The sequence below is a fragment of the Coffea arabica genome, chromosome 2e (genome assembly GCF_036785885.1).
Source record: "Coffea arabica cultivar ET-39 chromosome 2e, Coffea Arabica ET-39 HiFi, whole genome shotgun sequence".
NCBI classification, from domain to species: Eukaryota; Viridiplantae; Streptophyta; class Magnoliopsida; order Gentianales; family Rubiaceae; genus Coffea; species Coffea arabica.
Window position 1 is genome coordinate 76,084,594 of NC_092313.1, and position 19,965 is coordinate 76,104,558.

Sequence of the window (19,965 nt, forward strand, 5' to 3'; positions counted from 1 at the left end):
CATGTTAGTGTCGAGCAATTCAAAACCAAATTTAAAACCGTAACCTGGTTCCTGACGTTTCTTATTTCCTAATAGGCTTCTTCTTCTTCTTCTTCTTTTTTTTTTTGTTTAGCACACGGACGTATTATAATGAATGCTTAACATGCCACATTTTAACAGAATCAATGGAAATACGGTAGTGATGCTGGATTATTCTCCACAGAGAGTAAAGACAGCTTAAGGGTCAAAAGAAGAGGAAAAAATGAAGGACAGACCAGACGTGCAAACAAACAGATAATATAATAGGACCCAATAAATTGTCGCCATTGCAGGCTCTTTACTCTTCTACATTCCTCATTTCCTGTAGACTTCTGTGACCCAATTACTCGTAAAATGTTGCAAAAAACATGGAGCAATTCAAACCCTCTTTTTTTTTTTTTTTTTTTTTTTGTGTCAGGGTGATTAAAGGAATACAAAATTCTTGGAGACGACATGGTCTTTATAATAAAATATATATATATATATATATATATATGAAGGGCAGCTTTGCATATTTTAAGGTTGGTAAAGTCAAGGTAGAGAAATTGAACCACTTGTGATTCATTAGCTTCAGAGGCCAAAGATTCCAACACTATTAATATGTGTTTTAGCTAAGTGAAGGGGTAGGGGCGTGAAGAGGGTTTGCAATTGCATAGCAATGTTGGATTTGAGTCCATTATATGTACTTTGATTTAGTTGAGCTAAATCCCTTTTTTTTTTTTGACTCAACTGTTCTAGAAAGCAGGATCGAGCTCGGCGGAATCAATTTACCTGCAGAAATACCCTTTTTTTTTTGGTTGGGATTGAATTTAGATTGCAGGAGTTGAGTTGGAAATATTCCAAGCGCAACGCAATGGGAGTCTATGATTCCCCAGCAATGATGTTGCAGGGCAGGAGGAGCCAGGATTAGGATTATGAATAAAGTAACCACAAATTGATACAGTTGGTCTGGCAATTAGTCCCATATGTGATTTGTAATTTATGTATGCACAGTAGCCAATGGATAGCTTCTTTGAAAGTTAAGTTAAACGCTTTGAGTCATGAGTTGTGCCTAACCACCAACCCCCTGCAGTATTAGTATTAGTACTAGATCAGTAATTTTTTTTTTTGACATCTGACTTTTTTTTTTTCCTTTGTATTGGTTGGTTAATCAGTCCCCGCCAATAATTATCATGAATGATTACAACATCCAAATTAAAAAAGATGTGATATGAAGCATATCATATTAGTATTAAAATACACGACATATCCTAAGTTTCCAATTGCTTTCATCATGAGGATGTCCACAAAAGTTCTACTACTTAATTAATTTTTATGTGCTAATTAGGCACACATGTTAGATTAGTTGAGAAACCGATCGATCAAACCAGTTAAGCATGTTCGTTAATTATGTCAAGCTCGAGTCTTAACACGTCTTCTTGCAATTAAACTTAATAAATTAAGTGCCTTTACGCATTTGAAAGAAGAAAGAGCACCATTAATTACCATTTTTTGTTTTTCCTTGTAGCATTCTTTTTTCACTCTCTATATTATTATATGTGAATGGAATTATGGAACCAACCCCACACTAAGCGTGGATTCATTTGTATTAGTAGAAGGTCTTGACGTTCGGTAATGAACACAAGGAACTGGACTCCATATCTAAGAAGTTATGGTAGCATTTGCTTTCAAGTTCCAATGCTCATATTAATCATGATTTCTATCTGGAATTAATATTTCTATGCACCTTGATGGATATTTACAATTCTTTCTTTCAATTAACCAACAATTTTTTTAAAGTGATAATTCCATTCACAAACTAAATTACTATGAACTATATATGTCAGTCAATTTTGTTAAGCAAAGCTTTAAATGAATTTTCTAGAAGGAGTTGATGAGAATGGACGCACTTGATTTAGTCAAATTTATAATCAACCATTACGAAACCTTAAAAACAAAAAAAAAAAAAAAAGATTTGTTTGATATTTCTTATCAACTAAACGAACGAGAAGACAACGAAGAAACTTTCACCTAAAAGATGGAAAATCGAAATCCATATTACCATTGCTAGTAGACTATCAAACAAAAGATACACAAAATTACAACATACATTGAAAGAGAGGTGCTACTCTGCTCTATGACCAACGATCAATCAGAAGGAATTGAAAATTTTTCTAGAAAGTGAAGATTTTGCCATGACTAAATTGACAATCGATCGTGGTATGAGGTAGAGCTGTTTTCCTAGTGATATGTGGTTTGTGTGTTGAAACTTTTGTAAGTGTGACTGTAGAATCATATTTTTTAATGGCCTAAACAGATTTCCAAGTGGGTTATCTATATCTTCAAGATTCATTGTAGTTCACCAATTTGTGATTATTTTCAATGAATCGCAGATGATCATAACCAGTGGCCGACACGGCATCTTGTTGCTCTTGTTTGAGCTAGGTCAAGCAAAGGAATTTTAGCGCCAAAAACAAACAATATATAGGGTTAGAATCAACATAAGTTGAGTTACCCTTTGCTAGATTCTAAATTTTAACTTTTTTGGCCTATTAAAAAAAATCTACAAAAAACAAGCCAAGTATAGGGCCATATAATGTTATTGATATTTCACTTTATGAAATCTTTTTATTTCTCGGAACTGCGGCAGGCATATGCACGCTCAAAGACATTGGCCGAGAAAGAAGTGCTGAGATACAATGATGAGAAGAAATTAGAGGTGGTGAGTCTTGTTTGTGGACTTGTTGGAGGATACAAATTTCAATCCTTGATAGGCGAAAGCATGAGAGTGCTAGTATCCCATGTTACCAAAGCCAAGATGAGGTATCAAAGGTTTTTGGTGGGAGTGATTGGAAAACTTCCAGTTTTGCACGTTGAAGATGTTATTGATGCCCATATCTTCTGCGTGGAAAACCCGGGCTTCACTGGCAGATTTCTATGTGCTTCTGATCTTCTAAAATCAGAGGAGATTGCAACGTTGATTCAAAGTTGTTGCTCAGAAAGCAAAATTCCCGATGAGTAAGGCTTACCTTTAACCATTTTTATAAATTATATTGATGTGCCATAGTTTTAGAGTCTGTCTTTGGGTCTTTGAAATCATAGGAACTTCCGTCGTATCAAAATGAGTAAATGGTAAAAATGGTCGCTACATTATTTAAAGTGGCATGGTCTAGTTACTAATCTTTTTTCCTTCTTCGATCAAAAAGGTCATTCAACTCCTTAAAACGGATCTTTCATGTCATATCGTCCAATTTAACTAATAAACCAATCTAAAAAAAAGAAAAAAAAAACATATTTTGTAACCTTTGGCCAAATAACTTTTGAGCAAAACTCACAAGCACAAAATAGTTAACCCGAGTTGTTTAGTAGTTTTTGGACCCAAGCTTATAAGCCAAAGATTTCATCTCCGACTCTACTGATGTGGGACAAAGGAACGGGTATCACATATTTGACCTACTCTTATAGGTTTTCAGGAGAAAAAGTCCTAAAATATAGATCATTTTCGGTAAATTTAGCAGAGACTGACTCAAAAAGCCTGTTTTAAGGAATTGCATGACCTTTTTGCCCCAAAAAAAAGGTTTAATGATCAAATCGTGCTATTTTAAATAGTTTAATCACCATTCTCGTCATTTGCTCTATCAAAATTTGAGTTACACAGAAACGTACTTTAAGTCTAGTGTTAGCCATATACAAGTTAAATCTGAATATCATCCGTAGGACAAATCACATGAATAACAATGCAGTTTAGCCGAAAGTGAATCGTTAGTTTAACTTTGAAACGTTACCATTGGAAAGACCATAATAGTCGTTTAAATTTAAGAGGGCAGAATCTTATCAGTACTTCATAGTATATTTCTTTTTTTCCAACCGTCCTTTATTTTTGCTTTACCCATCTGGAGCAGTGTTTACTCAGCCCAGAACTGTTTCTCTTCATGGTATGAAATGGGAAATGGGGTAAATGAACCAACGGAAGTTCATGCACACCCCAATCTGTCGAGAGGGCCTAGACCCAATAAATGTTCCAAATTATCCAATGCCAAGGCAAAGACTTGGATCCACTCTGTCCTCCAACCGGCTTTACCAACTGTGATTGAGGAGTATAATGCTAAGGCAAAAACTTGCATAAACTCGATCCACCATTTAATATAGATCTCGTGGAGATAAATAAGGCACGTCACTTTTTTTTTTGCTTTACGACCTTCAGGCATTTCGGAAAAAAATGACGTGACAAGTTTGTGGCCACACGATCTATAGCGTTGCCAGTGGACCAGTTTGTCCAAGTATTTGCCTAATGCCAACTGTTTGGTGTGCACGCTGGTAGACGAAGTACTTTTTTCTGACGTCAATATACTGTGGTTAACAATAATTATGTTCTGATTGTGGCTTTTTTTTTTTTCAGGTTCATTGAGGATTCGAATAGAGATATTAGATGGGGTTCTTCAAAGCTGGAGGAATTGGGCTTTCACTACAAATATGACGCTGTGATGACCCTAAATGACTCTCCTCAGTATTTCAGGGTTCCACTGGAGAGTTCCTAAAACACTACCATATAAGCATGTTTCTGTTCAGTCATTTCTAATAAGGCTGAGAAATCCCACCTTACAAGTAAGGAAAAGTTTATGGTCCCTTTTGGGAACCATTTTATCAACTTGTATCTCTCATTAAAGATAATAATTTAAATTTTAAACATTTAATAATGTTTAAACTAGAGGTCAATAGCATTTTTTTCACCATCTAACGATGAATTTCACTTGCGGGTATGATATCAAAATGGACCGTAGAATCACCTTAAAAGTAAAACCCTTTTTTGTGTCAAATCTCAATAGATAATATAATAAAAATAGGGTCTCTCACATTTTGTAAAATAATTTTTTCGTCTCTCACTTTTAAAAATGTAATTTTACGTCATTTATAAATTCACATTGGTCAAATTTGGTCCCTACCTAAATTTTCGACTAATTTTTTGTCGAAATCTATCACGTGCCTTGCAGGTGATCATTTTTAAGGGGTAAAATCGTGAAATCAAATTTTACATAATCCGATCTATAGTCCCTCACATTTCACAAAATGAATTGTTTCATCCATCACATTTTATAAAATGAATTTTTCAATCCCTCATTGACCATGTGTACAAATATTTTTTCTTTAAACTCATGTATATATCTATTTGATTTCACCTGAATACTATGAATAACATATAACATATCTCTATTTGATTTCATCTAAACAGGCTAATTGTAGTTGTACACATGCTATTCAATAGATATATACTTGCGTTTAAAGCTAACAAGTTTGTTTTAAACTCATGTATATACCCATTTGATTTCACCATGTGAACCTATTCAATATTTATGACCTTTTCTCTTTTGGTAATAATTCATTTATTGAGTTGTATAATAAGACCATCTAATTAATCGGTCCTAATTTGAATTCTATAGTCATAATAACAAATTGCAATTTAAATTTGAAATTTCTACTCGCCACCTTTAAGACCAACAGTTAAACTACTTGTCTTGTGATTGTTTTAAAATTTGAGAGTGCCAATCACTTACTTCTTTTTGTCATACTTTTCATTTATTTATTTTTTCTCTTCAAATTTAATTCGATATAAACATTCGATAATGTTTAGGATTAAATGTCTTATTTGTTTTCAATTTTTGAGTAAAAAGAAATGAACATGAGTGAAAAAATAACAATTTTTTTAAATTCATATATATATCTATTTAATTTCGTCTGAACAATATGTTTAGATGAATCAAATAGAAATATATTACATGCTATTCGTACTATTTAAGTGAAATCAAATAGATATATATATACATATATATGGGTTAAAAAAATTATTCATATATATGATCAATGAAAAATAAAAAAATTCATTTTATAAAATGTGAAGAGTGGAAAATTTTATTTTGTGAAATGTGAGAAACGAAAAAATTCATTTTGTAAAATGTGAGAAATTATGGATCGGATTATGTAAAATTTGATTTGACAATTTTTCCCTTAAAAAATGTTCACATAGAAGGCACGTAGTGGATTCTGATAAAAAATTAATTGAAAACTTATGTAGGGATCAAATTTGACCAATGTTAATTTGTAAAAGACGTAAAATTACACTTTTAAAAATAAGGGACAAAAAAAGTTATTTTACAAAATGTAAGTGACATTTTGAATGATTTTCCCGTAAAAATATGTTGAATAAGTGAAAAAAATATAAATAATGCCACTTTCAGAAGAAATTCTTGAAGTGGACTGTCATTCAATGTTGTTGAAATGGTCAAAACAATCTTTATGATTTTTATATTTTGTGGTTTATTTAATGACCATACGTACTAACGGTCTGATACTGGATTGCATGAATTAAAGGTACAGGCGACTCTAGGGTCTGGCCTTTTTGCTTTCAATTTTGCCTCCTACTCCTTTTTATTTTTTATTTTTTATTTTTTCAGAATCTGTTCTCTAGTTTTTGAGTCTGATAACATGATTTTAGCCGATCAGCTTACTCAAGATTCATCTACCAAAAGGTTTATTTTGCTAAATCAAACATTGAAACTCGATTTAATTTATAATTCTACGTACACATCACCTGAAGGAAAAAGGTGACCATACATCAATCATCATGAAATACAGAAATTACAAATGAACACTACCTACTATGATTGATATCTTCCGAGATCAAATCAGCATTTAATTTTTTTTTGACATCTGATTTTGTTTTCCTTTGTATTGGTTGGTTAACCAGTCCCCGCCAATAATTATCATGAATGATTGCAAACATCCAAATTAAAAAGATATGATATGAAGCCTTAATTAATTAAAACCTTAATTAAATTTTATGTACTTCAATGAGAACCGATCGATCAAACTAGTTAAGCATGTTCGTTAATTATGTCAAGCTCGAGTCGTAACACGTCTTCTTGTAATTAAACATAATAAATTAAGCGCCTTTACGCATTTGAAAGAAGAAAGAGCACCATTAATTACCATTTTTTTGTTTTTCCTTGTAGTATTCTTTTTCAGTCTCTCTATATTATTATATGTGAATGGAATTATGGAACCAACCCCACACTAAGCATGCATTCATTTGTATTAGTAGAAGGTCTTAACGTTCGGTAATGAACACAAGGAACTGGACTCCATATCTAAGAAGCTATGGTAGCATTTTCTTTCAAGTTCCAATGCTCATATTAATCATGATTGCTATCTGGAATTAATATTGAAAGAAAAATATTTACGCAGCGGAATGAGCAAACAATTTTTCGATGTTATTGCTTGAATTTGCAATTTGATTCAGGCCTTGATATTTCAAAACAAATAAATACTTACTTGTTTAGACGAATATGCGATGCCTGCTACAGATGTTCGAATTCCAGCAATCAGCCTTCCACGCGTTACGCCTCTAGCTCGTCCACACAGACTCAAACTAATGGATTACTGAATTTTGGAGTTTTGTCTTTTGTAGAGAAGAAATAACTTTCTTTCTTTTCAAAAGACCAGCCGCAATTGCCTCTCACCCTTTTTGGGACCTTGCCCAACTTTTGTCAATAGGGTTTTATTTATATAGTTGTTTTGATTAGATCAATATCTTATACTATCTTGATCAAATCAATATAACACAACTCATATGATTATCCAACCCATATTTGATTCTTATCTTGATCAAATCAAAACAACCGATATATATTTTATTCTCATCTTGATCAAATCAAAATAGAATAAAATTAATACAATTATTTAATTCATGTTTTAGTTTTGATCACATCAAAATATAAACACCATTAATATAATTATATTAACTGTTCTCTTCATCTTTATAATATTTGAGTCATACACAAATACCAACTCCAAATTCAGTCTAGATTGGGTTTCAAGATGTGCTAGCATACTTACCAAAGTATAAACCCATTCTAATCAATTTCCCTATTAGTTCAAATCCTTTTGTGTGTGACTATCTAGGTTCATTACCCAGTTGGCAATGTAATAAACGTTAACCTATTAACATTAGTTAGAACATTTCTAACACTTGAGAAGTTCTCCAAATATACCTCAAGTTAACATAGTTCATGAGTGATGCCTAGCAGCATATCATGACGCCCAACCGGTGATGAAAGATTGGAATCCTTCTACGTGAACCATGACTGCAATTGTTTTGCATAAAAATCCTTCTATTACTATATCCCTATTGAGTTCAGTTTAGTAATAATGTCAAACTCTAAAACTCAATCGTATGACTTAATCTATCAAATTACTTGACTATAAAATTGATCATCTACATGAATCAATTTGTCTTGGCCAAGAACTCCTTTAGTCAAGATTGATAGATTTCATAAGATATCAAACCATTCATGATGGAATAATAGATCCCATTTTGCATAAACACTTGGCTCCATGCATAACTAATTAGAGGTACCATATGCCAATACTCATCCGTGATTAGAACAAGTATTTTCTGCATTGATAGACTTTAACCACCCATGAATGAGCCAACCATGTCATCTCAGGTCTAAGGATCACATGCACCATTGCAATCAATAATGAATCATTGACATTAATAAGCTAATGATTCATTATTTAAATTAGTTAGTGTTCAAGCCAACTTGTCACACAAGTGCCTCTCATATTTGTTCTAATATCACATACTTAATGGTATGAGACTCGCCATTCTATTATCATTAATATCTCATATTAATCATAGAAAATAAATATGAGACTAATCTTCCGAATTAAACTTGTCCAATTAATAATCCTATGATTAGGAACAATTTAATATTATTTGTACCAAGTTTTTCCGTCACTCATATTCTCATCACATGAGAATGGAATCTTAACAAATAATAATGGACAACATTCAATCAAATCTAAACCAAGAATAATTGAATCAAGAAGTGCCATTTTATTTTAATCAAGACAATAATTATTAATGCTCTAGGGCATACTGCTAACAAATATTTCTATGCACCTTGATGGATATTTACAGTCTTTCTTTCAATTAACCAACTTTTTTTTTAAAGTGATAATTTCATTCACAGACTAAATTACTATGAACTAGGTCAGTCAATTGTGTTAAGCAAAGCTTTAAATGAATTTTCTAGAAGGAGTTGATGAGAATGGACGCAATTGATTTAGTCAAATTTAGAATCAACCATTACGAAACCTTAAAAACAAAAAACAAAAAAAAAAAGATTTGTTTGATATTTCTTATCAACTAAACGAACGAGAACACAACGAAGAAACTTTCACCTAAAAGATCGAAAATCGAAATCCATATTACCATTGCTAGTAGACTATCAAACAAAACGCACTTGAGTTTTTTGCCAAATTTGTCAGTTACAAGTTTTTTAAAAACTTTAGTTATAGTAATCTAAAAAAATTTCTCAAAAATTTTAAACTATACATTTCAAAATATATAAAAATTTACACACTTCAAAAAATTTTTTAAAATTTATATAATAAGTTACAGTAAAGTTTTAGACAAACGCCTAAAAAATTCATTTCTTAAATAGGGCCATAGATTGAAAGAGAGGTGTTACTCTGCTCTACAACCAATGACCAATTAGAAGGAATTGAAAGTTTTTCTAGAAAGTTGAAGATTTTGCCATGACTAAATTGACAATCGGTAATGGTATGAGGTAGAACTGTTTTTCTAATGATTTGTGGTGTGCGTGTTGAAACTTTTGTTAGTGCGATTCTTCAATGGCCTGAATAGATTTTCAACTGGATTATCTGTATTTTCAAGATTCATTGTAGTCCACCAATTTGTGATTATTTTCAATGAATGGCAGATGATCATAACCAGTGGCCAACACGGCTTCGTGTTGCTCTTGTTCGAGCCAGGTCAAGCCAAGGAATTTAGTGCCAAAAACAAACAAAATAAAGTGAATTTTTTTTTATAAAAAAAAAAAAAAAAAGAAAAAGAGAGAGAGAGAGAGCCTTAAGCTAAGACATGAATATTCGGGGATTTCCGGTATGGGTCATTTAATGAAATGAATATCGTCCAGTTACCACCCAAAACAAAAAAAGGAAAAAAAAAAAAAAAAGAACATCCATACGCCAAAATTATTGGTAAATGGTCACAACAATATACTATTCGGTATTGTTAAGCAAACATAAATAAGTTCAGTACAAATAGATGCTAGTTTTCGTTTCAAAATTAGTGGATTATTAGTTGGTTATTGATTGTAATGTTATTAAATATAATTGGTATATATTAATTCCACCACTGTGGACTGATTATAATCATATGAAAATTTTTTCCCCCCTTTTGTAAGGCTCATTTCTCATTTATTTTTTTCATTAAGTGTAAACTTCAATTTTTTAAATTTACTTTTATAAGTGAAAGACGTCGAATTAAGAACCTCCCATTTATAATATTTTTTATCTTATCATCTAATCCAATCCTGGTCAACAACTTCAAGTTTCCTTCCTACCCAATCCAATCCTTCCCGGTCGACAACTTCAAGTTTCACTTCCTAGCAAAACTCAAACAATTATTCAAGTTCTTCTCAATAGTTATATAAGAAACCTCCAAAAACACCAAGCACCATATCTTGAAAATAGTGGATGACATCATCCACTATTTATCATCCACTATTTTTGAAGATATGGATTGGAAACGTCAATTTTGGCGACATAACGTAATCGAGGACTGAGGACGAGATGTCAGTGATCGTGGAAAAAATTTGGCTTTCACAATATAATAATAATATATAACAATACAGGCAGATTATGCTACATTATATTATTATACTACAAGAGGAAAAAGATTCACCTGAGCGCAAGTGGGAGCACCATGCTCCAGCATCAATGTACTCCGATCCTCGAGAAGCAACAAATGACCACCCCAGCCTCCAAAGTAAAATTAATTATAGGGATAATTTCAAAAAACCTCCCCTAAAGTTTAAAAAATTACACTTATATCCCTTAATTTAATAGTTTTAATAATAAAACCTTAAAATAATATTGACTTGATCAATTTTTTAAATGAATATCCAAAAAATGCACTTGTCTGATGAATTTTAATTTATTTTTCTATACAATTATAAGATTATTTAGTATAATTATAAGGCAAATGTACCAAAATTTTCATGCCTATTTCTACTATTTGATAAATAATTATAATAATAATTTTATTACTATGATATGATGCTTTTGATGGTATTTTATTATAAATTTTGATTTATAAGATAGAAATGAAAATGTTGAAATAGTTCATTTAGAGTTTATGAATTTTTGGAGCGGTGGGATATCATATTTTAATAGTGGTTTTGGGCCATTATTTATTTATTTTTAATTTTAATACCAAAAAAAGATTACAAATATCAGCAAAAACATTGGATTGCATATAAAATTAACTCATAAAAAAATCACTATTTCGACATTTAGTTATAATAAAAACTAGAGGCAATAGTGGTAGTTCTATAATTTTATTGGTAAGCAATTTAAAAAAAAAGAATGAAAAAATAATTTAAAAACTCATTCTAAGAATAAGCATGCCAAATAGGCCTGTCAACGGGTCGGAACTAATAAATCCGGACCGAACCCGTTATTCTATACCAGTTTCGAATCCGACTCGGATATCCGACGGGTATTCTATTCTTTCTCCAGGAACCGGATCCGGCGGGTCCTAGATCCAGGTCGGACCTACCCGAAAAAATTATATATTTTTAAAATAATAGTTACAGAAGTAAATTTGGAATATTATATTAATAAATATATACTTTTTAAATTATTAATCAATTTATATTCGGGTTCGGGTCGAATACGGGTCGAAAATACCACATTTCGTATCCGATTTGTTTTTTGTTTAACAAAACGGATCCGGATCCGGGTCCCGGAATTATATCCCTACCCGTATCCGAAATAATTTGACTGATCCGGTCCGGATTCAATAGACCGTTGACAAGCCTAATGCCAAATAAGGAAATTTCATTAAAATATTTAAAAATAAAATTATTATTTTAAATAATAAGGGAGATATGTATAATTTTTTAAATTTCAGGAGAGCTCAATGTGATTGTCAGAAACCTATATCCCTTAATTATATTGTGCTGTATCATGCAAACAAAGTGCTCCTATATACAACCCTTGGCCACATCAATCAGTCACCAGATTTAATTGCAAAAAATGAACACCAAGGTTTGCGTCACGGGAGCTGCAGGCTATCTCGGTTCTGCCCTCGTTCACAAGTTGCTGGAAAAAGGGTATGCCGTCCATGCTACTCTCCGGAATTTAGGTAGGCAACCTGCCATGCCAATCTTTACTTCTTGGTCTCTCTCTGTCTTTCTTTCTATCACTTACACACTGCCTAAGTAATGAGGAGATGGCTGAGCAATTAGAGCTATTAGGGTCGAAGTACTGGCGGGCTTTGTTATACGTTGACAGGCTAATTAAGCAAGAAGGGTTTCGTTTTAACAGCTAAATACTTGTATGTGATGATCTAGGAAAAAAGTTAAGAAAGTAGTGCACATGTACGTGCAGGTGATGCATCAAAGACAGGGCTGCTCAAAGCTCTTCCCCACGCAGACACAAGGCTCTTATTGTTTCAGGCAGATATCTACAATCCTGATGAGTTTGGTCCTGCTATTCAAGGCTGCCAGGTGGTTTTCCACGTTGCCACTCCCTTGCAGCACGACGCCTCCAGCTCTCAGGTTCCAATTCTCGAACCGTTAGAGAAGAAAAAAAATGGAAAAAAAAACTATAATGTTGCTGCTGGGTTAATGATGCTTTCTTTCAAAATTAACGAAGCTAAAACGGAATTTCCCTACAGCAATATGAAGAAATTCTCCTCCCTGGAACGATTTGTGGAGGATATTGTTTTGATTTCACGAGGTGAAGAACCAAAACTAGTTTCATTGATGCCTCAGATGTATGCTATTCAAATACACAGTTTCAGCGATGCCTCTTGAAAAAGTACCCATTTAATAGGCACCCTTTTAGGGAATACACACATATCTTTTCTTAAGATTCAACCAAAATGGCCCAAAGTGCCGATTTATTGACTTTTGAATATAATCTATTGCAACAGTCAAAAGAAGACAAATGCGCATGACACTCAGCAATTTTCCTCCAAAAGTTTCCCACAAAAGAAATTCAACTGAGTTGGTGTAAAGCTTTAATTTATGTCTTTTGATCTTCTACAAACTTTCCAATTTGGGATTCCAACCAATACACCGCCAACGATACTTACAATACATAGCATTAACTACCCCACTAGATGGTGTATTATGTGGGCGTGTTTGGATAGAAGATTATTTGGGATTTTTTTTTTTTGAAAAAAATATTATAGCATTTTTTGATGTGACATATATGAGATCACATAAAAAATTGATTCAAAAATATGCTGATGCTATAAGCAAATAAAAGGGCGAAAAATTATTAGTATTATTATGCTCGTGTGACTTACATTACATGTCTATCAAGTACAGCTGAAAGTTTGCATCGGCACTGTTGTGGTAGACGATTAGTATATATATTAACTATAGGAAGAATGCAGAAATGGCGTGCCTGATGAACTTATAATTTGGGAGTCGATTTTGAGGACCTAAGGAGATCGAGTTTAAGGTGCCTGAAACCAATTTTTGGGACTTAAATTTCGATTAATTTGAGGTGCATTACGGCAGCATATTTAAACTGGTTGGATTAATTGTTCTGTGACCCTATCAAGTGTACAATGATTACGCATGCAGTATAAGAATACTTGTGAGGCAGCTGTTGCTGGGGTGAAGACCATTGCTGAATCCTGCATCAAATCAGGAACTGTGAAGCAACTCATCTACACTGCCTCTGTTGTAGCATCATCAGCATTAAAGGATGATGGATCAGGCTACAAGGACACAATCGATGAATCCTGTTGGACTCCTCTCAATGTCTCCTATAGATGCGCCACAGATTTCTTAACTGTATGTAGTAGGTCTATCCTCATTCTTACTCAGATTGCACTGCTTTAGCAAAGTATATTTGGATTATTAGTTTCAATCTAATCTCTTATGATAACAAGCCTAATGCCTTATTCTCGTTTGCTTTAAAATTAATTTTTTGTCAAAATTAACGTGGAAACTGATTATATAGAATAATTAGAATCAACATGAGTTAATGTTACCCTTTGCTAGATTCTAAATTTTAACTTCTTTGGCCTATTAAAAAAAATCTACAAAAAAAAAAAAAAAAAGTCAAATATAGGGCCATATGATGTTATTGATATTTCACTTTGTCAAATCTTTTTATTTCTCGGCGCTGCGGCAGGCATATGTACGCTCAAAGACATTGGCCGAAAAAGAAGTGCTGAGATACAATGATGAGAAGAAATTAGAGGTGGTGAGTCTTGTTTGTGGAATTGTTGGAGGATACAAATTTCAATCCTTGATAGGCGAAAGCATGAGAGTGCTAATATCCCAAGCTACCAAAGACAAGATGAGGTATCAAACTCTAAGGTTTTTGGAGGAAGTGATTGGAAAAATTCCAGTTTTGCACATTGAAGATGTTATTGATGCCCATATCTTCTGCGTGGAAAACCCGGGCTTCACTGGCAGATTTCTATGTGCTTCTGATCTTCTAAAATCAGAGGAGATTGCAACGTTGATTCAAAGTCGTTGCTCAGAAAGCAAAATTCCCGATGAGTAAGGCTTACCTTTAACTACTTTTATAAATTATATTGACGTGCCATATAGTTTTAGAGTCTCTCGTGGGTCTTTGAAATCATAGGAACTTCCGTCGTATCAAAATGAGTAAATGGTAAAAATGGCCGCTACATTATTATTTAAAGCGGCACGGTCTAGTTATCAAACTTTTTTTCTTTTTCGATCAAAAAGGTCATTCAACTCCTTAAAACGGGCATTTAGTGTCATATCGACCAATTTAATCAATAAATCAATCTAGAAAAAGAAAAAAAAATCTTTTGTAACCCTTGGCCCAAATAAATTTTGAGCAAAATTCATAGGCACAAAATGGTTAACCTAAGTTGTTTAGTAGTCTTTGGACCCAAGCTTATAAAGACAAAGGAACGGGTATCATATATTTGACCTACTCTTATAGGTTTTCAGGAGCAAAAAAGTCCTAAAATATAGACCCTTTTTGGTTAATTTAGCAGAGAATGACTCAAAAAGCCTGTTTTGAGGAATTTACATGACCTTTTTGCCCCAAAAAAAAGGTTTAATGACCAGATCGTGCCATTTTAAATAGTTTAATCACCATTCTCGCCATTTGCTCTATCAAAATTTGAGTTACACAGAAACATACTTTAAGTCTAGTGTTAGCCATATACAAGTTAAATCTGAATATCATCCGTAGGACAAATCACATGAATAAGAATGCAGTTTAGCCGAAAGGGAATCGTTAGTTTAACTTTGAAACGTTACCTACTGTAATTTATTGGAAAGACCATAATGGTGGTTGAAATTTAAAAGGGCAGAATCTTGACGGTATATTTCATTTTTTCCAACCGTCCTTATTTTTGCTATACCTATCTGGAGAAGTGTTTACTGAGCCCAGAACTGTTTCTCTTCATAGTATGAGATGGGCAAAGATACCAAGAAATGGATAATGAACCAACAGAAGTTCATGCAACCCAATCTGTCAAGAGGGTCTGGACCCAAAAAATGTTCCAAGTGACCCAATACCAAGGCAAAAACTTGGATCCACCAATTGTTGGACTTAAATCCACTCTGTCCTCCAACCGGCTTTACTAGCTGTGATTGAAGAGTACAACGCTAAGGTAAAAACTTGCATAGACCCGATCCACCATCTGAATATAGATCTCGAGGAGATGAATAAGCCATGGCGCTTTTTTTTGCTTTACGATCCTCAGGCATTTCGCAAAAGAAATGACGTGACAAGTTTTGGCCACACGATCTATAGCGTTGCCGGTGGACCGGATCTGTCCAAGTTTTTGCCTAATGCCAACTGTAGGTGTGCACGCTGGTAGATGAAGTACTTTTTTCTGACGTCAATATGCTGTGGTTAACAATAATTTCTTGAATGGAATTAGATGTTCTGATTTTGGCATTTTATTTCAGGTTCATTGAGGATTCGAATAGAGATATTAGATGGGGCTCTTCAAAGCTGGAGGAATTGGGCTTTCACTACAAATATGACGCTGTGATGACCCTAAATGACTCCCTTCAGTATTTCAAGGTTCCACTTCCACTGGAGAGTTCCTAAAACATTACCATATAAGCATGTTTCTGTTCAGTCATTTCTAATAAGGTTGAGAAATCCCACCTCACAAGTAAGGTGAATTTTATGGTCCCTTTTGGAACCATTTTATCAATTTGTATCTCTCATTAAAGATAAATAATTTAAATTTTAAACATTAAATAATGTTTAAACTAAAGGTCAGTAATACTTCTTTCACCATCTAACGATGAATTTCACTTGCGGGTATGATACCAAAAGGGACCGTAGAATCACCTTAAACCCTTTATTGTGTCAAATCTCAATAGATAATATAATAAAAATATGTTGAATCTGTGAAAAAGATAAATAATGCCACTTTCAGAAGAAATTCTTGAAGTGGACTGTCATTCAATAATGTTGTTGAAATGGTCAAAACAATCTTGATGATTTTTATATTTTGTGGTTTATTTAATCACCATACGTACTGACAGTCTGATACTGGATTGCATGAATTAAAGGTACAGACGAGTCTAGGGTCTTGCCTTTTTGCTTTCAATTTTGCCTTCTACTCCTTTTTTATTTTTATTATTTTTTCAGAATCTGTTCCATAGTTTTTGGGTCTGATAACATGATGATTTCAGCCGATCAGCTTACTCAAGATTCATCTACCAAATGGTTTATTTTTCCAAATCAAACATTGAAACTCGATTTAATCTATAATTCTACGTACACATCACCTGAAGGAAAAAGGTGACCATACATCAATCATCATGAAATACAGAAATTACAAATGAACACTCTATCTTCTATGATCCATGTCTTCCGAGATCAAATCAAATCCTAAACTAGCCGGTGGCGGTGGGTACCAACATGTACATCTATTATATTCTCGGACTACAACTAAAAACTGATTTCACAGTTTATTCATCTCTCTTTCCGGCTTCCGGTGCGGAAGGATCAAAACAGGTACAAACGGTAACAGAGCCAGCATTTTATGATAATATAGACACGTTTTTTTTTTTATTGAATTGCTCAGGGGATAAATGGATTTGAAAATCAGTTGAAGTAGGCGAGGTCGTCATCAAGTGTGAAACTTGTATCAAAATCCACTTGATCAATCGAGAAATCATGATCACCAAACGGGGAACTGCTGATGACTGAAGTTGGAGTTGATATCATGTCAGTAAGATCAGACTCTGAGGTCTGCAGGATGTTGTCTATACCGAAGTTGTTGTCCATTTGGCATGATGATGAGAAGTAGTTGGACTCGGACGTTGTCGGAGATAAAAATGTAGGCGAACTGCCGCCCATCATGTCACAATCCTTCATTACATCGGAGAAGAACTGGCTCTCTAGAATGTCTGATTCCACTCCTTTAAAAGAGAAGGAAAATGAGCGGAAAATCTCTTCTTTAGTTTTCGAGACCTCCGTTTCAACTTTTAGGCCTTGTCCAAGATGTTGCGGCGTCTGTTCTGCTCCCAATTGATTACCCCCTCCTCTTTCTAGTGAACGAGCTTTCTTTGGTTTACGCATTTCCTTTCCATCTGAACGTATTGCTGAGCCTGAATTGGCGGCTTGAATGCAACTATGCCTTCCTATATAGGTTACCTCAAAGACGGCCGGATCCTCGTCCGACCTCTGGACTTGCTTGGTTGCCAAACAGCCTCTCGAGTTTCGATGAGTGCATCGATAATATGCCCTGCAATTGCAATACCTCCTCCTGTTAGTCTAGTCACACACACACTCTGATCCAGTAATATTTAAGCTCACACATTATTGAAGCACGGAGCCAAGAGATTCATTCAAGTTCAATTGAGACCATTGATAGACGGCCGGCATAATTCAGACAACCCAGGAAAGTCAATTTTCATAGACAGTATGGGCTCATCATTTAATGTTCAGGAGTTACTTTGCCTGGTTACTGACTGTATCTCTATGTATAATCCATGGGACCATACCATCTACTAGTGAATTAAGCCACTTGAGAGTAACAAGTTGTTGGCCATAATATAAATGCTCCACCCGAATTCTAGATAAGCTTCAGTACATCAGTCCATGGTACATTACGGTTAGGAAGATGTAAAACAGATGAATTCATTCGAGTACTGTTATTTATTGGTTTTGCAAACCAGTCGGCAGAAAATATGTATATCTATTTGTTCCACTATTATTTAAGTAGTACTACTATTAGTTTTGCAAATCAGGTCACAATCCTGCATCCAATTATGAACAGTTCTTGAAGCGGCTGTGCCTGATCCCTTTCAATCCTAACCGTCTAAAATATGCACACAATTTTAACCTTTAATTGTTACTGCTCCATTAGTCATCCATGGATTTGCTTCTGCCCAAAAGGGATATATATATATGTATAGTAACAAGGATGTCCCTACCTACCTACGGAGGGGGAGGGAGTATTTGTGGTTTTTGTCACTCCCAGGCAATTGTGCAGTTCATGATGTCATAGCACAACCAAGTAGTCTGGTCTAGAATTAATGCACAAGTGAAAGAGAGAAGGCCACTTTTCGGATAAGACAGACTGACCGTATGAGGTTGCTGCTGCTTACCTTGGAAAATTAGCCCCTAAAATATCTTTCTGCCCATATTTTCTCCAGCTGTGTCCATCATCAACGTGACCTTCAAGACCACTTGCAGAGCAAACGCGAACGTTGTCACTCCACTTTGGCAATGTCTTTCTGCAGACGAACATAAGAAAACTGAGATCGCTATCGAATTCAAAATTTAATGAAAGAATCAAGAAAACAGAGAATTACTGGAGCACAGTTGGGGGCTTGAAATGTTTACCTCTTCCTGGATGCATCTTTGTTGCATTCTTGATCCTTTGAGAAACCACTGGAATTTGAGCCCTCAGTTATTGGGGTAGTGAGAACAGGGGAATGAAATGGAGGAGATTCCTTTCTGCCGGTTTCTGGCAAAGTCTCTACTTCCTTTAAGACCCTCCAAGTTAACATGGCTAGTGCTTTATCATATGTAGAAACTATCTTCTCAACCAATGCTTCGCAAGTCGCCGGAGATGTTACCGGATCAAGTTGTTTCCTGAGTTCATTTGCCATCTCCCTACCCTGACTTAGCTCAATTATTAGATTCTTTTGGTCGCTCGGATTAACTTTTTCCATGTTTGGATTTTCACAACCACTGGACAGGCCTATGGTTCTGATTTGGGACAAAAGCTGAAAAATGGATTTGAGCTGGAGTTCAGAAAGCGATAAGCTTGAGGAGCGGTTCAGATGGCAAATGGAGAACACATCACTAGTTTAACTAATACTACTGGAAGGACAAACATGACAGTTTGAGATGGATAGCAGGATATGCCCAATGGACAGGAGCAGATAGAAGTTGCAGCCTAATTTCTCAGTTTGAAGAAAGTGGTCTATTTAGTGGCGTAAAGTGCTGGGAAAAGAGGAGATATAAAGAAGAAGAAAAGTAGTGGGAAAGGGGGTGGTGCTTGACTGAGGGGAAGGAAGCTTGAAATTTTCTCGTATATAGTTGCTCTGGCAGCTAAACGGGTTGGGGGGTGGGTTGGGGGGGTTAAAGAACAAAAATTGATAGGCATTTAGGCAGTACACGTTTGATTGTTTGAAGTGAAATCCTAGGGTGAATTCCCGTAAAACTTGCATAGAATATGTTAGGCGGTCCATATTGTACTTAACTAGTAACTCTTGCATTTTACGTGAGGAGGAAATTCATACATTTTCATCTTAAATTCACATATAAAACATTTTCTCGATATTAATTGTACAAATCATCAATGCATCAAGGGTATAGGTTTGGAATGTTAGCATATTTTGCTTTAGCAATATCAGCAATTTTGTTTTCATACTCAGTCTGCAATGAAATATT

At 34.3% G+C, this 19,965-nt stretch overlaps 3 protein-coding genes across 4 annotated transcripts; 2 read left to right on the forward strand and 1 right to left on the reverse strand.

Annotated features, from left to right (window-relative positions):
* Positions 1-2,593: 2,593 nt before the first annotated feature.
* On the forward strand, positions 2,594-4,694 carry LOC113729513 (dihydroflavonol 4-reductase-like). The gene is made up of 2 exons (XM_027253803.2): positions 2,594-3,015; positions 4,397-4,694. Exons 1-2 carry the CDS (start codon positions 2,594-2,596, stop codon positions 4,533-4,535), a joined length of 561 nt encoding a protein of 186 aa, XP_027109604.1. The 3' UTR covers positions 4,536-4,694.
* A 7,320-nt stretch (positions 4,695-12,014) lies between these two features.
* Positions 12,015-16,324, forward strand: LOC113733289 (NADPH HC-toxin reductase 1). Of its 2 annotated transcripts, XR_003458996.2 has the most exons (7): positions 12,015-12,229; positions 12,475-12,644; positions 13,683-13,895; positions 14,239-14,612; positions 15,502-15,706; positions 15,800-15,912; positions 16,008-16,324. XR_003458996.2 is itself a non-coding variant. In XM_027259590.2 (5 exons), exons 1-5 carry the CDS (start codon positions 12,121-12,123, stop codon positions 16,150-16,152), a joined length of 1,011 nt encoding a protein of 336 aa, XP_027115391.1. In that variant the 5' UTR covers positions 12,015-12,120; the 3' UTR covers positions 16,153-16,324. The 2 variants fall into 2 exon arrangements, 1 of the variants encoding a protein (XP_027115391.1); XM_027259590.2 differs by lacking the exons at positions 15,502-15,706; positions 15,800-15,912.
* A 642-nt stretch (positions 16,325-16,966) lies between these two features.
* LOC113733288 (probable WRKY transcription factor 53) lies at positions 16,967-19,490 on the reverse strand. Its single transcript, XM_027259589.2, has 3 exons — positions 18,910-19,490; positions 18,672-18,800; positions 16,967-17,806 (listed from the first exon to the last, which is right to left on the reverse strand). The coding sequence occupies exons 1-3, from the start codon at positions 19,239-19,241 to the stop codon at positions 17,164-17,166; spliced, it is 1,104 nt and encodes a 367-aa protein (XP_027115390.2). The 5' UTR covers positions 19,242-19,490; the 3' UTR covers positions 16,967-17,163.
* Between the last annotated feature and the right edge of the window lie 475 nt (positions 19,491-19,965).

Excerpts from the sequence above, each read along its gene's own strand:
- LOC113729513 (XM_027253803.2), top strand. The coding sequence starts at position 2,594 with ATGTTATTGATATTTCACTTTATGAAATCTTTTTATTTCTCGGAACTG. Across the intron at positions 3,016-4,396 it reads GAAAGCAAAATTCCCGATGA|GTTCATTGAGGATTCGAATA; the intron begins GTAAGGCTTACC and ends TTTTTTTTTCAG.
- LOC113733289 (XM_027259590.2), top strand. The coding sequence starts at position 12,121 with ATGAACACCAAGGTTTGCGTCACGGGAGCTGCAGGCTATCTCGGTTCT. Across the intron at positions 12,230-12,474 it reads TGCTACTCTCCGGAATTTAG|GTGATGCATCAAAGACAGGG; the intron begins GTAGGCAACCTG and ends ATGTACGTGCAG. Across the intron at positions 12,645-13,682 it reads ACGACGCCTCCAGCTCTCAG|TATAAGAATACTTGTGAGGC; the intron begins GTTCCAATTCTC and ends TTACGCATGCAG.
- LOC113733288 (XM_027259589.2), bottom strand. The coding sequence starts at position 19,241 with ATGGAAAAAGTTAATCCGAGCGACCAAAAGAATCTAATAATTGAGCTA. Across the intron at positions 18,801-18,909 it reads AAAGATGCATCCAGGAAGAG|AAAGACATTGCCAAAGTGGA; the intron begins GTAAACATTTCA and ends GTTCGTCTGCAG. Across the intron at positions 17,807-18,671 it reads TTAGGGGCTAATTTTCCAAG|GGCATATTATCGATGCACTC; the intron begins GTAAGCAGCAGC and ends TTGCAATTGCAG.